Genomic DNA, 15,933 nt, shown 5'->3' with positions numbered 1-15,933 from the left:
GTTTCTGTCTTGCCAATTAAGAAATATTGGATGGCGCTGAATTGATCAATCTGTTCTTCTATGGCTTTTGAGTTTCATGTCATAATTACTATACATACATTGTCTCCATGGTTTCTTTTAGTATTTTTATGGTTTCATTTTTAATGTTTAAATCTTTGATTCACTGGGAATTTATTCTGGAGTAAAGAAGGAAGAATGGATGCAAAGTTATATTTATCTCCAGATGGCTATTCAGCTATTACAACAATTAAAAAAAAGAGATTCACCTTTTCCTCCCTGATTTGAGTGGCATTATTTTAAATGTGGAGAGAAACTATTGATTTGACATCTAAAAGGTGCCACCAGTTATACTGAGACCAGTAGGCTTGGGAGTGCCCTCTTCTCTGCATTCTTACTGAGATTGGATATTTTATCTTTTTCATTTTTTGCCAATCTGATAAGCAGATCATAGCGTTTCGTTGTTTTAATGGGAGGTGATAATTACAGGAAGGAACACAGGTGGCAGTGTGTCAAATGCCCAGAAGTAGAGGCTGAGAAGCTGCCACTGAACAGAGACCTTTAGGAAAAGGGCTTTGGGGTGGGCAGTGAGGGCACCTCGTGGGGACTGGAGCCAGCTCAGGTCTTGGTAAAAGAAACTGGGTCTGAACAGCAAAGGTGTGGTATATCCAACATTGGTGAAACTCCCCTTTTTCAAGGATCTCGGAAGCGGTGTCCTTGGGAACATGGGATACCTCAAAGCGTGGTTGGGGAGGCAGGACAGATGCATAGAAAAGTGTTAAGGGGACACGTGGCCCCTTGAGTCTGGTTACACCAGCCTCTCTCTGTCCCCCACCCTCTACTTGGCTTATTGAGGGCCTTGAGATTCTACACCAAGATATATTTTCAGTTTCCACCGGTCTGGTCCACCCTACCATCATCTCTCACCTGGACCACAACAGTGACATCCAGTTGACCCACTCATGCACTTATCCAACCCAGTTCTCTACTTTGCATCTGAGAAATCTTTTAAAAACTCAGCTCTGATCACCTGTATTTGTCTCCCTAAAACTCATTAATGCCTTCTAGTTATCCTCAGGATGAAGTTTAAAGTTCTCAACCAGACTCATCCTCTCCCCAGTCTTCTTCTGGCCACCTCTGGCTTTTTATGACTCTTCATTACTCCACGGTGTCAGGCCACTTTTCTCCACCCCAGGGCCTTTGCACTTGCTGTTTCAGGCTGGATGCTCTGCGCCTCTCTGCCCACAGCAGATGCACACTTCTCCTAGCTAATTTCTACCCACTCATCCCTCTCAGCTTGGAGGGTCTTATCTGACACACTTCTGTATATCAGGTGCACCCGCCTCCTTGGCATCATGAAATTTTCCCTCACAGCAGTTAGCACAATTGTAATAATTTAGTTAATTTAATTACTGTTTGTCTAATTTCTGTTTCTCTCACTGATTATCAGCTTCATAGTGCTGCATCCCCTGTGGCTAATGGAATGCCTGGCAAAAGTTGGCATTCAGTAAATATCTTATTTTTCCCTGATGGATGAATGAGGTAAAACTATAAAACGATGATGCTGATTCCAAGTGTCGTAAACAAATCTTCATGTCTGTCCCTTCCCACTGGAAGGCTATTCCACCCTCATCTCGATTTACCCAAATCTTCTCTTTCTTCAAGTCCCCTAATCCTAGTAGCCACTTGCTCAGAGAGCATCTGAACCTCCTCTAGCCCACTCTGATTGTCATCTTTCCAGCCCCTCCTGCACCTGCTGGCAGGAGAAGGAGAGAAGGAAAGAAAGAGACTCCACGATGGCCTTTTCCCAAACAGCGGGGAGTTACTTTCCTTTCTCTCAGTTTCTCTCCACTCTTCCCCGTGGAACATACAGCTGTATTCTACCTAATTTGCTTTGATCGCTCCCTTAGGAACTGTCATGGAATCAATTAGATCTGTAGAATTTTATGACTTGAGGTCACTCAGTATGATTCCTCATTTTACAGATGAGAAAACTGAGGCCCAGGAAGGTTAATGTTTGAAACAATTACCCCTGTTGGGTTTTATAAGACCAATCAGTGTCATTTTCTAAGATAAATGTCCTCAATATCCCAGCTCCGCAAGAGTGTAAATCCTCGTTCTGTCTATTAAAAGACACACTGGCGGTGACAGTTTCAGTGCTGTGGTGGGCCCCCAGGGGTGGGCTTCCTGTCTTGCTCCCACACAGCAGAGCTGCATTAGTTTTGAGGGAGTCCAGGTCCCCGCCCTAAATGGGGTCACGGGTTTCACTTGTGCCTTGACAAAGGAGCCCGACGTTCCTGCTGAGACCTTATACATCCCAATAAAACGATGGATCGTGAGACGGGCTGTGTTTAAACAATTGCAGAGCAGCAAAAGAAGCCTGTCCTTCCCTCAAAAGTCATGTAGGGTCAACTGGGAAAAATGTGATTTCAAAATAGCCCTGGGAAGGGAGAGAGGCCTGAAACTTTGAACTAAAACAACTGTCAGCGATGACTTCTCCCTAATGTATTTGCTTTCTGGTTCCAAAAACCCAGGCAAGCAGAACATCACTTTAAGCAACATTTAAATAGAACATAACATCATCTCAGGAAGGAATAAAAAGTGGTTCCTCCACATCTAGAGGAATTAAGCAAAGTCCAGGTGAGGTGGGCCGTGTGCAGGGATCCTGGAAGAAGTCCATCAAGTGCTCCAGACTGGGGAGGGAACTGGCCCTCCTGAGAGTGCTGGGAGGGGCTGGGGGTTAAGGGCCATAGATAGGCTGCAGCTTAGGAGTCTAGTGAGGGGACCCGGAGCAGAAGTGGCCATGAGGTGACTGTACAGGCCTGGCTGGGCAGGGCCACCTCTGCATGCACCCGTCTTTCATTTCCTCTGCACCATGCCTGGTCTTTGGAAGCCCCGGTACAAGTTTGAAGGACAGCCTTGCCTCCTCCCTCTTGCTCCTCCAGAAGGTTCATTCTGTGCAGGAAGACACAACAGTATATTTCCCATGCACACATGATTAGCTTTCAGCTCTTTTAATGAAGAATTCTAATTCGTCTATTTCAACTCCACACTGTGAATAATAAGCCATCAGCACAATATTTAAAGAAATGGTACTGTTTGATTTCTTTTGTCATCCCTTGTAAATCGTCAAGGATCTTAAGCTGTTCTCATGTTAGGAAGTTGAATTTCTTCTGCTCTTTATTTAATTCTTTAGCAAACACATTGGAACCTCCTGGGAGTACCCCCGGGTCTTGAGGTCAGGGTCCTGAGAGCTCCCCCGGATGGGCAGCTGCTTCCTCTCCCAGCACAAGGAAGAAAGAATGATGCAGGAACTCTTCTTTGGTCCCTGCTCAGAGTGGCTCGGTTAAGGAAGCTGTGTCTTTTATGGGCCCCCTCCCCTTACTGCCGGTTACTGAAATAAGTTATGAGGTGAATTTCTTTGGCCATTCAAAGCACTTGTTTCTATCCCCTCTCTTCCTTGGCTCCTCTTATGGCCACGTGACCAGGGGTGAGTTGAATGATGTCTTTCCACCTGTAAATTGGGGTTGATAGTATCTAGTTCCACGGGGAACTGTCGGGAAGATCGAGAGCGATCACTTAATAAATACATTGTGCCTCCTCTTCTTCCAGTCTACAGGACTGCTGAAAATGAGAGCTCTCTTTTCCAACATGAGTCACAATTGTCTCTGCCTTTTTAAGAAGCTTTCCGTACTCCCTAAGTAACACGGTCCAACATTCTCTTCCATCACATCTTTGCTTGAAATTTGCACACAGTGAAGCTTAATTTGCTTCCTTCAGAATCTCTCTTAGCTACCTCTACTCTTACCGGTTTCACAGTCTAGCTCTTTCAAAGAGATGGATGAAACAAAAGTTTATGTGAATCTAAGTTTGTTGAACACTTATGAAAAGCTTTATATTCATATGCTTTTCAGAGATATAAAGGAGTTTCACCACAATAAAGAAATTAGGTTCAGAAAGGAGGATTTCCAAGGTGGGGGTGTCATGTCCAAGGTGGGGGTGGTCAGACCCCTAATCCACAGAGTGACTGTTGCGAGTAGAGTCTATGGCATTGAGGATGAAATTCCCTGCCGTCATGCAGGGCTAGGAGCTGCAGGTTGTCCCTGTGGTTGTAATGAGCCATTGTCACAACATGAGAGTTGTAGGCTGGATACAGGGAGGTTTTCTAGGGTGAAGTGTGTTATATTTTGGGATAGGTGACAGAGAAATCTTCTGAAGTCTGCATATAAGGAGATCTTTAGAAAGAAATGAGGATTAGGTGTGTTCATTTCTCAAGTCAAGCGGCTGGACTGGTGAGCTCATAAGGCCCCCTCCAGCTCCAGGCTTCTCCTCTGCTCTGCCAGTCCCGTCTTCTTACTCTCTATTTTGTGTTTTTCATGTGTGTGCCTGTGGCCTGCTTGGTCCAGTGGGAAGAAGTGAGCGGCTACGATGAAAACCTGAACACCATCCGCACCTACCAGGTGTGCAATGTTTTCGAGCCCAACCAGAACAACTGGCTGCTTACCACCTTCATCAACCGGCGGGGGGCCCACCGCATCTACACGGAGATGCGCTTCACGGTGAGAGACTGCAGCAGCCTCCCCAACGTTCCAGGCTCCTGCAAGGAGACCTTCAACTTGTACTACTACGAGACCGACTCCGTCATTGCCACCAAGAAGTCGGCCTTCTGGTCAGAGGCCCCCTACCTCAAAGTGGACACCATCGCTGCAGACGAGAGCTTCTCCCAGGTGGACTTCGGGGGCAGGTTGATGAAGGTCAACACCGAGGTCAGGAGCTTCGGGCCTCTTACGCGGAATGGTTTTTACCTCGCTTTCCAGGATTATGGAGCCTGTATGTCTCTCCTTTCTGTCCGTGTCTTCTTCAAAAAGTGTCCCAGCATCGTGCAGAATTTTGCAGTGTTCCCAGAGACCATGACTGGGGCAGAGAGCACATCTCTGGTGATTGCTCGGGGCACGTGCATCCCCAACGCGGAGGAAGTGGACGTGCCCATCAAACTCTACTGCAACGGGGACGGGGAGTGGATGGTGCCCATCGGGCGCTGCACCTGCAGACCTGGTTACGAGGCCGAGAACAGCGTGGCCTGCAAGGGTAAGCCCTGGGGCTCCTGGGCCTCTTCTTCCTGCACCCCTGGGCCAGGGCCAGGCCTGCAAAGGTCCCCACCTCCAGTTCTGGATCCTGAGGGGACAGGAGAGCTTAACGGCTCCTGCCAGAGCTCTAGGCAACCTCTTCTCCTGTAATAGGCGTGATGATTTTCCAGTTGTGTCCAAGCAGAATATCAGTTTTCATGGTTGGAGGGGAGCGATGGGGAGAATTCCAAATGGTGGATAATAACTTAATAACCATTCAGTTATATTTAGTTTTGGGGACACTGACATTTAGACTTTCCTTTTCTGTCTTTCACACCCGCACACACACACACCCTTGCATCCTGTCCAGCCCCGTAGCCCCGTGCTCTGAACCATGGAGAATTTAGGTTATCATGGACAAGTCACTCAAGGGTCATTGAGAAGTGACTGAATTTGGAAAATATCTGAGTTCCTTTCAGGCCAGCTCCCCTGGCACTCAGCTTGGTTCTGAACCCATGCAGCTTATTAACTCAAAGCCCCCTGGCTTGGCTGTCCTCCTCCAGGGGCTCAGAGCCAGGCCCTGTGGCAGGGATGGGGCCTCGACTTAGTATGTCCTGGAAGGAGGGGAAGTTGCTGGAATGGGGGTGGGGCAGTACCCTGTGCTGTGTTACCTTTGCTTCTGAGCGATGCCAGCTTTGCAGTTGGGGGTGTCACATTGGATCGCCTCAGTCCAAGAGAGCACATGTCCAAAACGTGGCCATAAACATGCTGACCTGGCTAGAAACTTGGTCTTCTCTGGGAGTTAACAGAAAGGTCTAGGCGGTCCACAGCTCATCTGTTACTTGAGTACATGGAAGCTGAACATTGGGGGATCCAAAGTTGGGGAGGAGAAGACAGTTTTCCTTTATTAAAATTTACTGTGGCCTTCAAAGTTTCAGATTCTTTAAAGAGCAAGTCTCCCCATATGGACCTCAGAAGTGACCACCTTGACCCTAACTCATTATTTGGCTTGCCCTCATCCTTTGGGGACAACTTGGAGGTGGGGGGAGCCGTAGTTGCTCCTTCTCCATCATGAGCTTCCTGCCAGCTGTTCCCTGTCATCATCCCCATCCTGTCTGGGTGTCAGAACATCCCTTGTGTGTCTCCTTCCCTGCTTACCTTGCTCTCCAGACACCTGCCTGGGTCGGGGCCCTCACACAGCTGTTCCGAGGCCCGCTGGGAGTGGAGAGCTGTGCCTTTGTGTCTTTATGGGATTTCTTGGTATGGTACCCATGACGGGTGGTGGGTGATGTGGAAACAGGGGAGAGAGGCCAGATCAAGTGACGAATCAAAGCAGACAGTTTTAAAACCAGCTGGGCCTGGTTCCATAGAGCTCTTCTTTGTCCTGTTGATTGGGGGTGAGAGGGAGGTGCCCTCTCGGGCCGTGTCTCGGTCTGAGTGGGGACCCCGGCACCAGGCTGACTTCTTAAAGGTACAAGTGCAGCAGCTGCCAGGCACGCTTGCCGTAGCAGGGTGATTTCTCCAGGCTTCAAAGGGCTGCCATGCTGCACTTGCTGGCTGGGGCCCTCTCATTTTTCTCATTATTTCCTGAGCAGAACGGCAGGAACCAGAGCAAGCATTGATTGGTTCTGATTTAATTGGGACTCTGGGAACAGGCTCTAATGTCTTTGGTCTAATTGGAACTTTTCTCTTTTGTGGGGGGGCGGTTCTGCTGTCTCTGCTGCTTGTCAGTCACCTCCGGTGGTGGTCCTGGGCGGCCTGTGGGGACAAATATGTAAATGCAGGTGGTCTCTTTCCACTCGCTCGCATCTTCTCTACACAACCGCAACCCTCTCCTGACTTGTGGCGCACGTTCCTAATCTAGAGCTCTTAGGAATGTGACTTGACTTCGCAAATGGCTTGTTGCAAACTCTTTGGAGGCTGGAGGAAATGGGGACCCCAGGGCACCATCACGTTTCCATTTCAAGGGCACAGGCAGCCACATTTTGGTGGCATTTCTGAAAGTGGAGGGTGTCAAGCCAGGCAGCATCATGGGTCCTGCAGTCCAGCAGCCTGGCTGAGCTCAGTGCCCTAGAAGGGCAGAGAAGCCTCTTTTCCTCCATCTCAAGAACTTTAAGCTGCATCTTCCAAATTCTTCACCCTGGGCTCTGCTGGTAACCCAGCCTTGGTGGCTGAGCTCAACCTCCCTCCCCAGGGCTCACAGCAGTGGGCTTCCTGGGCAGGTGAAGGGGCCTAGGACATAGACAGTGATCTGGGGACGACTCTAATCCCTTTGGATTGGGATGGAGGATGGTCCCCGGGGTGTATCTTCAAGGGAAGGTGTTCAGCTCATCTTGCATGCTCATGCTGGTTGTCAGGTGGGCACTGCCGCCCTTCACAGCCATTTTGGGGTGACCTGCCTTATACAGCCAGCTTTCCTGAGGCCTGGAGTGTGAGAATGGTGGACGCAATAGAGGATTGTGGGTGAGAAGGAGCGAATCTCCATCAGCTGTCCTGGTAGGACTGGAGAAGGAAGGTGAGCTACTCTCTCCCTACACAGCCCTGAGACCAGATGCCCTGGAGCCCGGCTGGGAGAAGCCTGCGTGGTTCTGCGATTCACACAGTTATGTTGATCTGATAAAATTTTCTTTTTTGGCTGTTTGAACCTGAGCCTTTGCATGTGTCCGATCTGCAGGGTGGCAGAAAGACTATTCTTTATATTGTTTCTCTGGCTGGACAGGCTTTTCACCACGGGCAAGAATCTTACTCTGACTCTCTCCTTGAGTCTGCTAAACCCTCTTCTGTCAAAGTCATGGTGACCAGTCACTCAGTTTTGCAGAAGCATCTGGAGACCAATTAGGCAGCTTAGCCAGCAAAGAGTGGTCCTGGCCTAGAGCTGTTCCTGGTGTGAGGAGGGAGGGTGCTGAGAGGAGGGTTAGCAAGCAGAGGAAGCCGTGGGGAGATCTTGCACATCACGATGTGCGACAAGCGGCTCCCACATTTTCTAGAGGGCTCCATGGCCCAAGGCCTGTTCCGGACTCGTCCTTTCTGCAGGTTGGACTGACCGAGCAGAATCACAGCAGCCTGCTCACCCTGCCAGGGCCTCCGACTCCATCATGCATTTAGCTCCCTGAAATTGTTAATTGCTAGGCAAATGGCCCACCTGCTCCAACTTTAAGTTTTATGCTCATAGTATAGCAGATAAATGGGAAATCATGGCTTGGTCGTTACCTACCCGCGTGCCTTCCCTTCTCAGGCTGCTGGCTAAGTTGATTCTTTGTGTGAGTCCCTGCAGCCTAGTGGTCCCTGGACCAGGTGCTCAGCAAGCTCTCTCTGTGCCATGGAGCCTAAAATGTTGCGTCAGCTAAAGCTGGTCTCAGGGGAGGATGGCTGGGCTGAGACTGACCATCGCTTGGGGGAACTTGGCATGGGCAGACCTCTTATCTGTCTGTTAGAAGCTTGAGGGCTGCAGTATCCCATATGGGTGCCCGAGGAGGGGTCCCAGGTGCTGGGAGAGCCTCTGGCAGCCAGATCTTAGCCCCCGCAGTATTCTCCTGGGGCTTGGATCTGTGTCCACCCCTGAGTTCCATAAGGGCCTGGCTTTCCCCCGCAGACACAGTCCCTGGAGCTTCCAGAAGGAGCTGCCTCATTATCCTGCCTGTCCAGCCCCAGTCAGGGCTCAGGAAATGATGATGCAGTACATACCCTTCCCTGCCATTGTCCCTTGCTCCTGCCAGGCTGGCCTTGGCTCACCCCGCAGAGGGCACACCCTGATCCTTAAAGGTGCCTAGGCCTTTATTGTAGATGCAGGGTGATGGAAAGGCGGAAGGAAGGTCGTGTCCAGGTGGAAGAGGCCAAACCTAGAGACTGGCGCTGTGCTGTGAACTTCTGGGTGATTTTTAGATCAGTCTTTTTCCAATGACAGTCTTATCCTCTCTGCCTATTTCCCACGGTATGTGGCAATCCAGGGAGGGGATGGATATGAGGACGCTCTGTAAGCTGTGTAGCCTTTAAACATACCACCTGACTCTGGTTATTCAGGCAACAAGACTGTGGAATGAAAGTGGCGTGCCGTGCCCCCATCCACAGACACTGCTCAACAGGAGTCCTGGGCACCCAGCCACCACCTCCCTGCAGGCCAGCCCCAGCGCCGTGGCGGTCGAGCAGTGAGATCAGCATACGGGCATGGTCCACTGTCCCACGACAGGTCAATGGGTCAGTCAACACACGTTGGAAAAATGTGGCCCATGCGCTTGCCTCAGGGCAGGGGGTCTAGGCAGGTAGTCTTTGCGAGCTGAAGGTCTAAGTGGGGAGAGGTGAGTCCCCAGGTCTGAGAGAGAAGGATGCTTTTTCTGAAGCAGTGATTCTTGATCCCATAGTGGGCATGGGAACCCCCAGGAGAAGTTTTAAAGAATGACATCCCCAGGTGCTCCCTTTTGAGATCGCATTGGTCAGGTCTGTTTGGGGCTGAGGCCGAGAATCTGGCTGTAAGTTCCAGACTGGGACCATGTATGCATCCGGAGTCTAGAAGTAGGGGTCCTGGGTGAGGTCACTGAAGGAGTCTTAGGACTTGTGGGATTTATAGAAAGGGTGGGCCTGAGGGGACATAGAAGAGGCTGGGAGAGGGGGCCTTGGGAGCAGGCTGCAGTGGATGGCCTGAGCTTGAGGCCTCAGGCCAGCAGGGAGGGGATGCTCAGAGCATCACTGGACCTTGTGTAGGGGCTGGGGCTGCAGGAAGGTGGTCCAGGGCCCTGATGAGGCCAGAGAGTATAGACGTGGCACCAGCTGCTGGGAAGCCCCAGAAAGGCTCCGGGCAGAGGATAGAGTGCTGAAGGCTGAGGGCAGACTGCCTCTAGGTTACAGAAAAGAGCAGCCTTTCCTTGGGGCTGGGTCACTCAGAACTGTCCTCAGAACAGCAGGGGTGCCGCTGCTGTCCCCAAGGGCATGGTCAAACCAGCAGGATTCCCATGCCCTGTTCAGGGCCAGCCAGCCGGGATTGGGGCTGAGCCTGCATGTCCTGTAACTGGGAATCCGTGTGGCTTCCCCGGGGGGCTCTCGGGGCAGCTGAGATCATTCCATCTCTAGATGTCGGCAGGGCCTTGGCAGCTCCTAAAGAAGAACAGAGACATTCTTGGTTCTTCCGGCCCCTGCTTTGTGTCTCTCCAGCTCCCTAGTATCCCGCAAAGCCCTGCCTTGGGTCCTGCAACCTCACAGGCCCTGCCTGTTCCCCGACCACACTTCCTGGCCTCTCCCTCAGGTCTCTTCACTCCCTGCTCTCTCCCTCCGCATAAGAACTGTTTTTCTTGGTAATTTTCCACCTCCATGTAAATTCCTTCATGCCTGGAAACCCCAGGGACATTTTGAACCTTTCAACAGTTTCGAGCCTTTGTCAGCTTGAGCTGCCGCGATGAGCCAGTTTGTAAGCCTGAGGGAGCCAAGACAAAAAACCTGCAGGATTTGAAAGTGGAGGAAAATGTGTCTAATTTAGCTCTTCTAGGAAAAAGAAGTTTCTGGGGCCTATTTCCACCTCCCTTAGGGTGGCTGGGTCCCAGCTCTGCCTTCTCACCCTGAGTGTTGAAAGGGGGACCTGCGGGAGCGCGCGCGTGCGTGTGTGTGTGTTTGTGTCTCACTGTGCTGGCAGCCGCGTTCTGGGCACTGATGAACCCTTTCCGCTGTGCTCTCTCTGCCCCATCAGCTGATGGCTGGTGAGTGAGAGGAAGGCCACAGCCTAGACAGCCAGCCTCCGCTCCAGCCCCAGGGAGACCGGCTCTGCTTCCGGCTGGGAGAGGCCAGGGTCATTAACACCGCAACCCTGTAAGATGAGCTTTATAATAGGATTTCCCAACAGGCTACTTCATTTAGAAACCTCTCGGGCCTCCTCTGCTTCCCACAGTGGCCCTGCCCAGCGCCCTCCAGAGAGGAATCCGATGTAATTGTCTGGATGTAATGGGCTGTGACACCAGCATGAGCAACAGCAAACAGGGCTGGAAGGATGCCCTCTGCCTCACCGACTCCAGCACGCCGGTCACGGACGTGCGGTTCTGGACTCTGGAGGCGGCAGGGGACGGCAAGGGGAGCAGAGGGGAGGGGCAGCTCGGTTCCAAACCCCCTTGTGCCCTGAGCTGCTCCTTGTGTCTTTGAAGGATGGACTGGGGTAGAAGCACTCAAATTCCACTGTCAGGATTCTCCCAGATTAGTGCTAGAGTTACTGAGAATGTTCTGGGCACGAGAGCTGTCCGGGGTGGAGGTCCACGACTTAATAAATGTGTGTTATCAGAGATGACGGTGAAGGCACCATAGGTCATTACTGAGGTGGTGTGGGCAGTGGAGACATTGCGGGGTGATCAGTCTAGCTACGGCCCGGGGGCCACCACTACTGCCCCATCAATGGCCCATGAAGAACTGAAACTGCCCAAGCTGGTGCGGAAGTGGGTGGGATACCAAAGAAATGTCCATTCTGACCGCCTCATTGATCCATGGAGAGAGGGCAGCCAGAGGGCATCTCTGGACACCAGTGTAGAGAGCACTGATGGGTGATGTCGGAGCGGGGATCAGACCCAGGCTCTGATACCACTGCCTGTCTCTGCTTCTGAGACTGGTTTTTGTTGACATTAACCATCCTTGGACGCACAGCATGTGTTTTCAGGAATATCAGCCCCCTCTTGGCTGTTCTCCCATGAGCCCTCTGCCTGTGTCTATGTTGCCCCTTCTTTTTTCTTGGGTCTGGGTGCTCTGTGGAGCCGCGCTCTGTGGTTATACATTTCTGTACCGTACAGCTCAGGGCTCCACGTTGACTGCCCCATTTTCTTTTCAACCTCTCTGGAAGCAGTACTGTCTCTCCAGATGCTCTGCCATGTTGAGCCATCGAGGGGGTACACAGTGTCTCAGGGGGGTGACCCCAAGCTCCCTGGGAAGGACAAGGTCTAAGGCTTTGTGCTTCCAGAGAAGGGGGCAGGACTATGGGCTGGTGGCCTGGTTGTGGCTCTGTAATCAGCATGAGGACCAGCAGGGGCTCCCAGGGCTGAACCCTGGCTCAGGCAGGGCTATGCTCTGACTTAACCCCTTTGTTTCCTGTCCCCATCTCTCTTTGGAGCAGGACAGTCCTTGTCTGCAGAACCTGAGCACACACATCTGCACGAACTTCCTTGCCTGGATGGGGAATCACTACTTTCAAGTGACGAAAGGATGAGTCTGTGTAGCTGCAGGTGTGCTGGGCTCATCCTCTTCTCCTGTGTGTGTGTGTGTGTGTGTGTGTGTGCACGTGCACACGCGCGTGCATGTCCTTGTGGCCAGAGAGGTTAGCCACATCAGGCCCTGGAGAGGTTGGTGAGGGTGAGCAGGCAGTGTGGGGAGCCTCAAGAGACTTCTTGGAATCACCGGACAGCAATCAGGGCCAGGGAGGGCCAGATTCAGTCCTCATAAGGGTTTTCATTGTGGGTGGGGCCCAGTTCAGGAGAAGGGCTGGACCAGGAAGCAGGCACTCTGATTTCTGGCTGGTCCCTGGCCTCTGTCTGGAATAACCCACCAGCCCTCTGGGACGCAGAGTGGTGTGGTCACTGGGTCTTGGGGTATGACCATCGGGGCCCTGGTCCAGTCTCTCCTTGCATGACTTCTGGCCTCCTGTTCCTCAGTCAGGTTGGATTCCACTCATGAGTTCCTATGGATGGAGTGACTCTATGCTCATTCTTTAGGTTTTTATTGGGCACCTTTATACTCATCCACTCAGATGGAGCAGATTTACTTCTGAGAATCTTCTCGATTCTTAGCTCTTAGAAAGCGCTTTCAGTGTCCAGAGGGCAGCGGGGCCGTGAGTGACCTGTGGAGGGTGGTCCCTCCCAGGTGGGTAAGACCTCTCCAGTGAGTCCAGCCCACCCGATGACACTTCCTTTGCTTTCCCGCCATGGTCCCCCAGCCTACTCTTGGACACCTCTAATGATGGGACACTCAGACTTCCTGAGGCAGCCTGGTTCATCTCTGAGTCCTAGGATTGGAATGAGTCAGGGGCCCACTGCTCCCATCCCTGGGGTGAAGCTTTTATGCAAACTCCCTTCTCCTAAGTTGTCTTTTGCCGTTGTTACTGTTTTTTAAATGTTTTGAACAGGTAGGACATCTGAAAAGTAAGCTTTCCTCTGACTTGTGTCCTCATCAGGGTCCCTCCTTGTTTTACTTTCTGATGTTCTCTGTCCAAGAGGGTCCATGCATCTGTACCCAGACCACAGAGGCATCCTGTCCCCACCTGCACAGGACATCCTGCTCAGGGTTTTCACCTAGTCCCCACCCCCCACTCCCTTTCTTACTTAACAATGAAGATTAGCAGTAGTTTGGTTGTATCACATAGAAATCTGCCCTTTCTTTCCGATGATTGTGTAGTATTCCATTGGATAGATGTGCCTTTGTTTAATTGGCACATTTATTTACATGTAGGTTGCTTTCTGTTTTTTGTTGTTTCTAACCAACATTTCAACAAACATCCTTGTGCCTTCAACTTTGCACTTAGATGTGAGCATATCTGTGAGATGAATCCATTAATTAATTTATTCAATGAATATTTATTGAGGATTTTCTGTGTGTCAAGCACTTTCCTAAGAGCTAAGAATGCAGCAAATCCTTAGAAGTAAAATTGCTGAATCAGAGTATATCAGTTTTTAATTTTGATAGATATTCCCAAGCAGTCCTCCAAAAAAAAGGCATTTGCTACCAGTTTTTGCTCCCACCAACAATATACGAGCGTTCCCGTTGCGTGTACTTTTGCCAGATAATAGGATATCAATCGTTTTTATCTTTGCCAGTCTGATAGATGAAAGCTGGCACCCCACTGGTTTTTGTTTGCCTTTGTCTTGCTATGAGGGGCATTGAACATGGCAAAGTTCCATAAATTGCCCTCTTTGGGAGTTGAGATACAAACATTCCTATGTAAGACATCTCTCAGCTCTCACCCTTTGGCCCAGTCCCTCCACCCACATTTCTTCCTTTAACTCTCCCAGTTTGCCTCTGGAGCCTCGAGGCTCAGCTCATTTTGGTGGCTCCTACTTAGCTGCCCCTTCCTCCATCACCAGCCTTCAGTTCTCACCTCCTCCAGCCTCCTCTTCACTTCTTCTGCAGCATCCCTTCCTCACCAGATCTGCCACTCCTTCCCCGGCAACTCTGAATCTGTCTTGGCCCCATCCTGGACCACGTATCCATGCCCCAGGGGAGCGCACACCTTCCCCGAGCCCTGCTGATGCCATGGCCGGCTTCTGCCAATGAGCCTTGTCTTAGCCGGGGCTGCCGCCACCGCCTCCATCACTGTTTGGTTTTTGTCTTCAACTCTGCAGCAGTTCGTTCTCCCTGGGGAGACTTCCTACCTCTCTTACTGGCCTCAGCCTTCCTCTCCCCTCTTCCCTGTCCCCCTCCTCTCCTCCGTTCTCCCCTTTCTTCCTTCTTTCCTCTCTCCCTTCCTTCCTCACTACCTTCTGTTAAAGTAAATATATTCAGGTTAAAAAGTGAGTCAGCTTCAAGAAAACCAATAAATAATAAATTAAAAACCTGGCAGGTAGATATGGCAAAAAGCAATAGAGATAATATGCAAATGATGCTTAAGAGACTGCTGACTTGCTCTGTTTACCTGGACTGAGAAAGCAGCTTATACACTCTTCAGGGCAGTCCTGCATTTCATTGTCAGAGAGTGGGGATGGTTATTGTTTGGGTACTGAGGAAACTTTTTTGGTTTGGCTTCTGGCTTGCGTTGAAGCACTAATACAACGTGGTTATCATTTATAGAGTGCTCACTCTGTACCATCTGCCAGATTTTTTTCCTGCGTTATCCTTGAAATCCTCACAATAGCCCTATGAGGTACATATGGCTATCATCCTTGTTTTTCAGTTGAAGACACCGAGGCACAGAGAAGCTAAGTAACTTTGCCAAAGTCATACAATGTAGGACTCTGAGACTTGACTGACAACCGCTGTTCTGTATCCCTCCCCCAGTTGGAGTAGAGCGAGATCCTATTATGGGCAGATTGTGATTTGTGATGGGAGCTGGGGCTTCTGTGTCCCATGTGGTCTGACATACAAGCCTTCGCTAAGGTACTCAAAGAAAAGCCATCAGAGTTTGACCATGCTTACGGCAAAAATGAATCAAAGACACACCCCTCCACCTCCATGGTCAGCCCAGCTCTCAGTCATCTCCTCCCCGAGCTCCCCATGGGCAGAGCCACTCAATATGTCTTTGCCTCCCAAACACCCACCCTGTGCCATCCATTAAATAAGAACTAAATGAAACACATTGAAAACAAAATTGGTGGGAGCAGGATGTGAGCTGAGGAGGAAGGAAGGCTTTGCATTAGGATGTGTAAGAAGACATCTCAGCAGCGTTGGGTAGCGTAAACTCTGAAAAGGCCAGGCAGGAACGGAATGCGAGTCCGATCACAAAACGTGCGCTGGAAGAGGTGACGATGGCAGAACCAGATGGAGGAAGTAACCAGTGATAGCAGAGGTGTTGTCTGTCTGTTGTCCAATAGAGTGACACGTTGTGCACACACATGCACACACAGGAGAAAATCAACAGGATGGTTGCAAGCCCATACGTCATGAAACCCCTTCCCTGAAAGTTGGTGATAATGTGTCAGTTTGACAGAGGACATAAGGTCAGTGCAACGTGTGTGTTTCAAGTGGAAAATGACAATCTGCTCTTTGCACAAGACGGATAGAGCTTCTCGTTGAAATTGCATGGAATACTCAAGAACTCTGCCAAATCATGAACTTGGCAAAACTGGGCCTGTTCCGGGAATTGAGCGATTGGAGGGTTTGTATCTGGGTCTGTCACACACATGCCTACGTTGATCCGAATCTGGCGGCCCTTGTGACTTGGGCTTCTCCTTCTTGCTGGTTCTGTTTGGCTTCCCCTCTGCAT

The 15,933-nt window shown here is 50.7% G+C and overlaps 1 protein-coding gene across 2 annotated transcripts in view; it reads left to right on the top strand.

Moving 5' to 3' along the window:
• Positions 1 to 15,933, top strand: part of EPHB1 (EPH receptor B1) — a 408,429-nt gene that overhangs the window by 141,760 nt on the left and 250,736 nt on the right. For both annotated transcript variants that reach the window (XM_074370913.1, XM_010947708.3), the window contains one exon: positions 4,404 to 5,085. In XM_074370913.1, the coding sequence (XP_074227014.1) occupies positions 4,404 to 5,085 (682 nt within the window). The remainder of the gene's footprint in view (positions 1 to 4,403; positions 5,086 to 15,933) is intronic.

Source organism: Camelus bactrianus, chromosome 1 (genome assembly GCF_048773025.1).
Source record: "Camelus bactrianus isolate YW-2024 breed Bactrian camel chromosome 1, ASM4877302v1, whole genome shotgun sequence".
In the NCBI taxonomy this organism is placed as follows: Eukaryota; Metazoa; Chordata; class Mammalia; order Artiodactyla; family Camelidae; genus Camelus; species Camelus bactrianus.
This window is presented reverse-complemented; position numbering and strand designations above follow the sequence as displayed.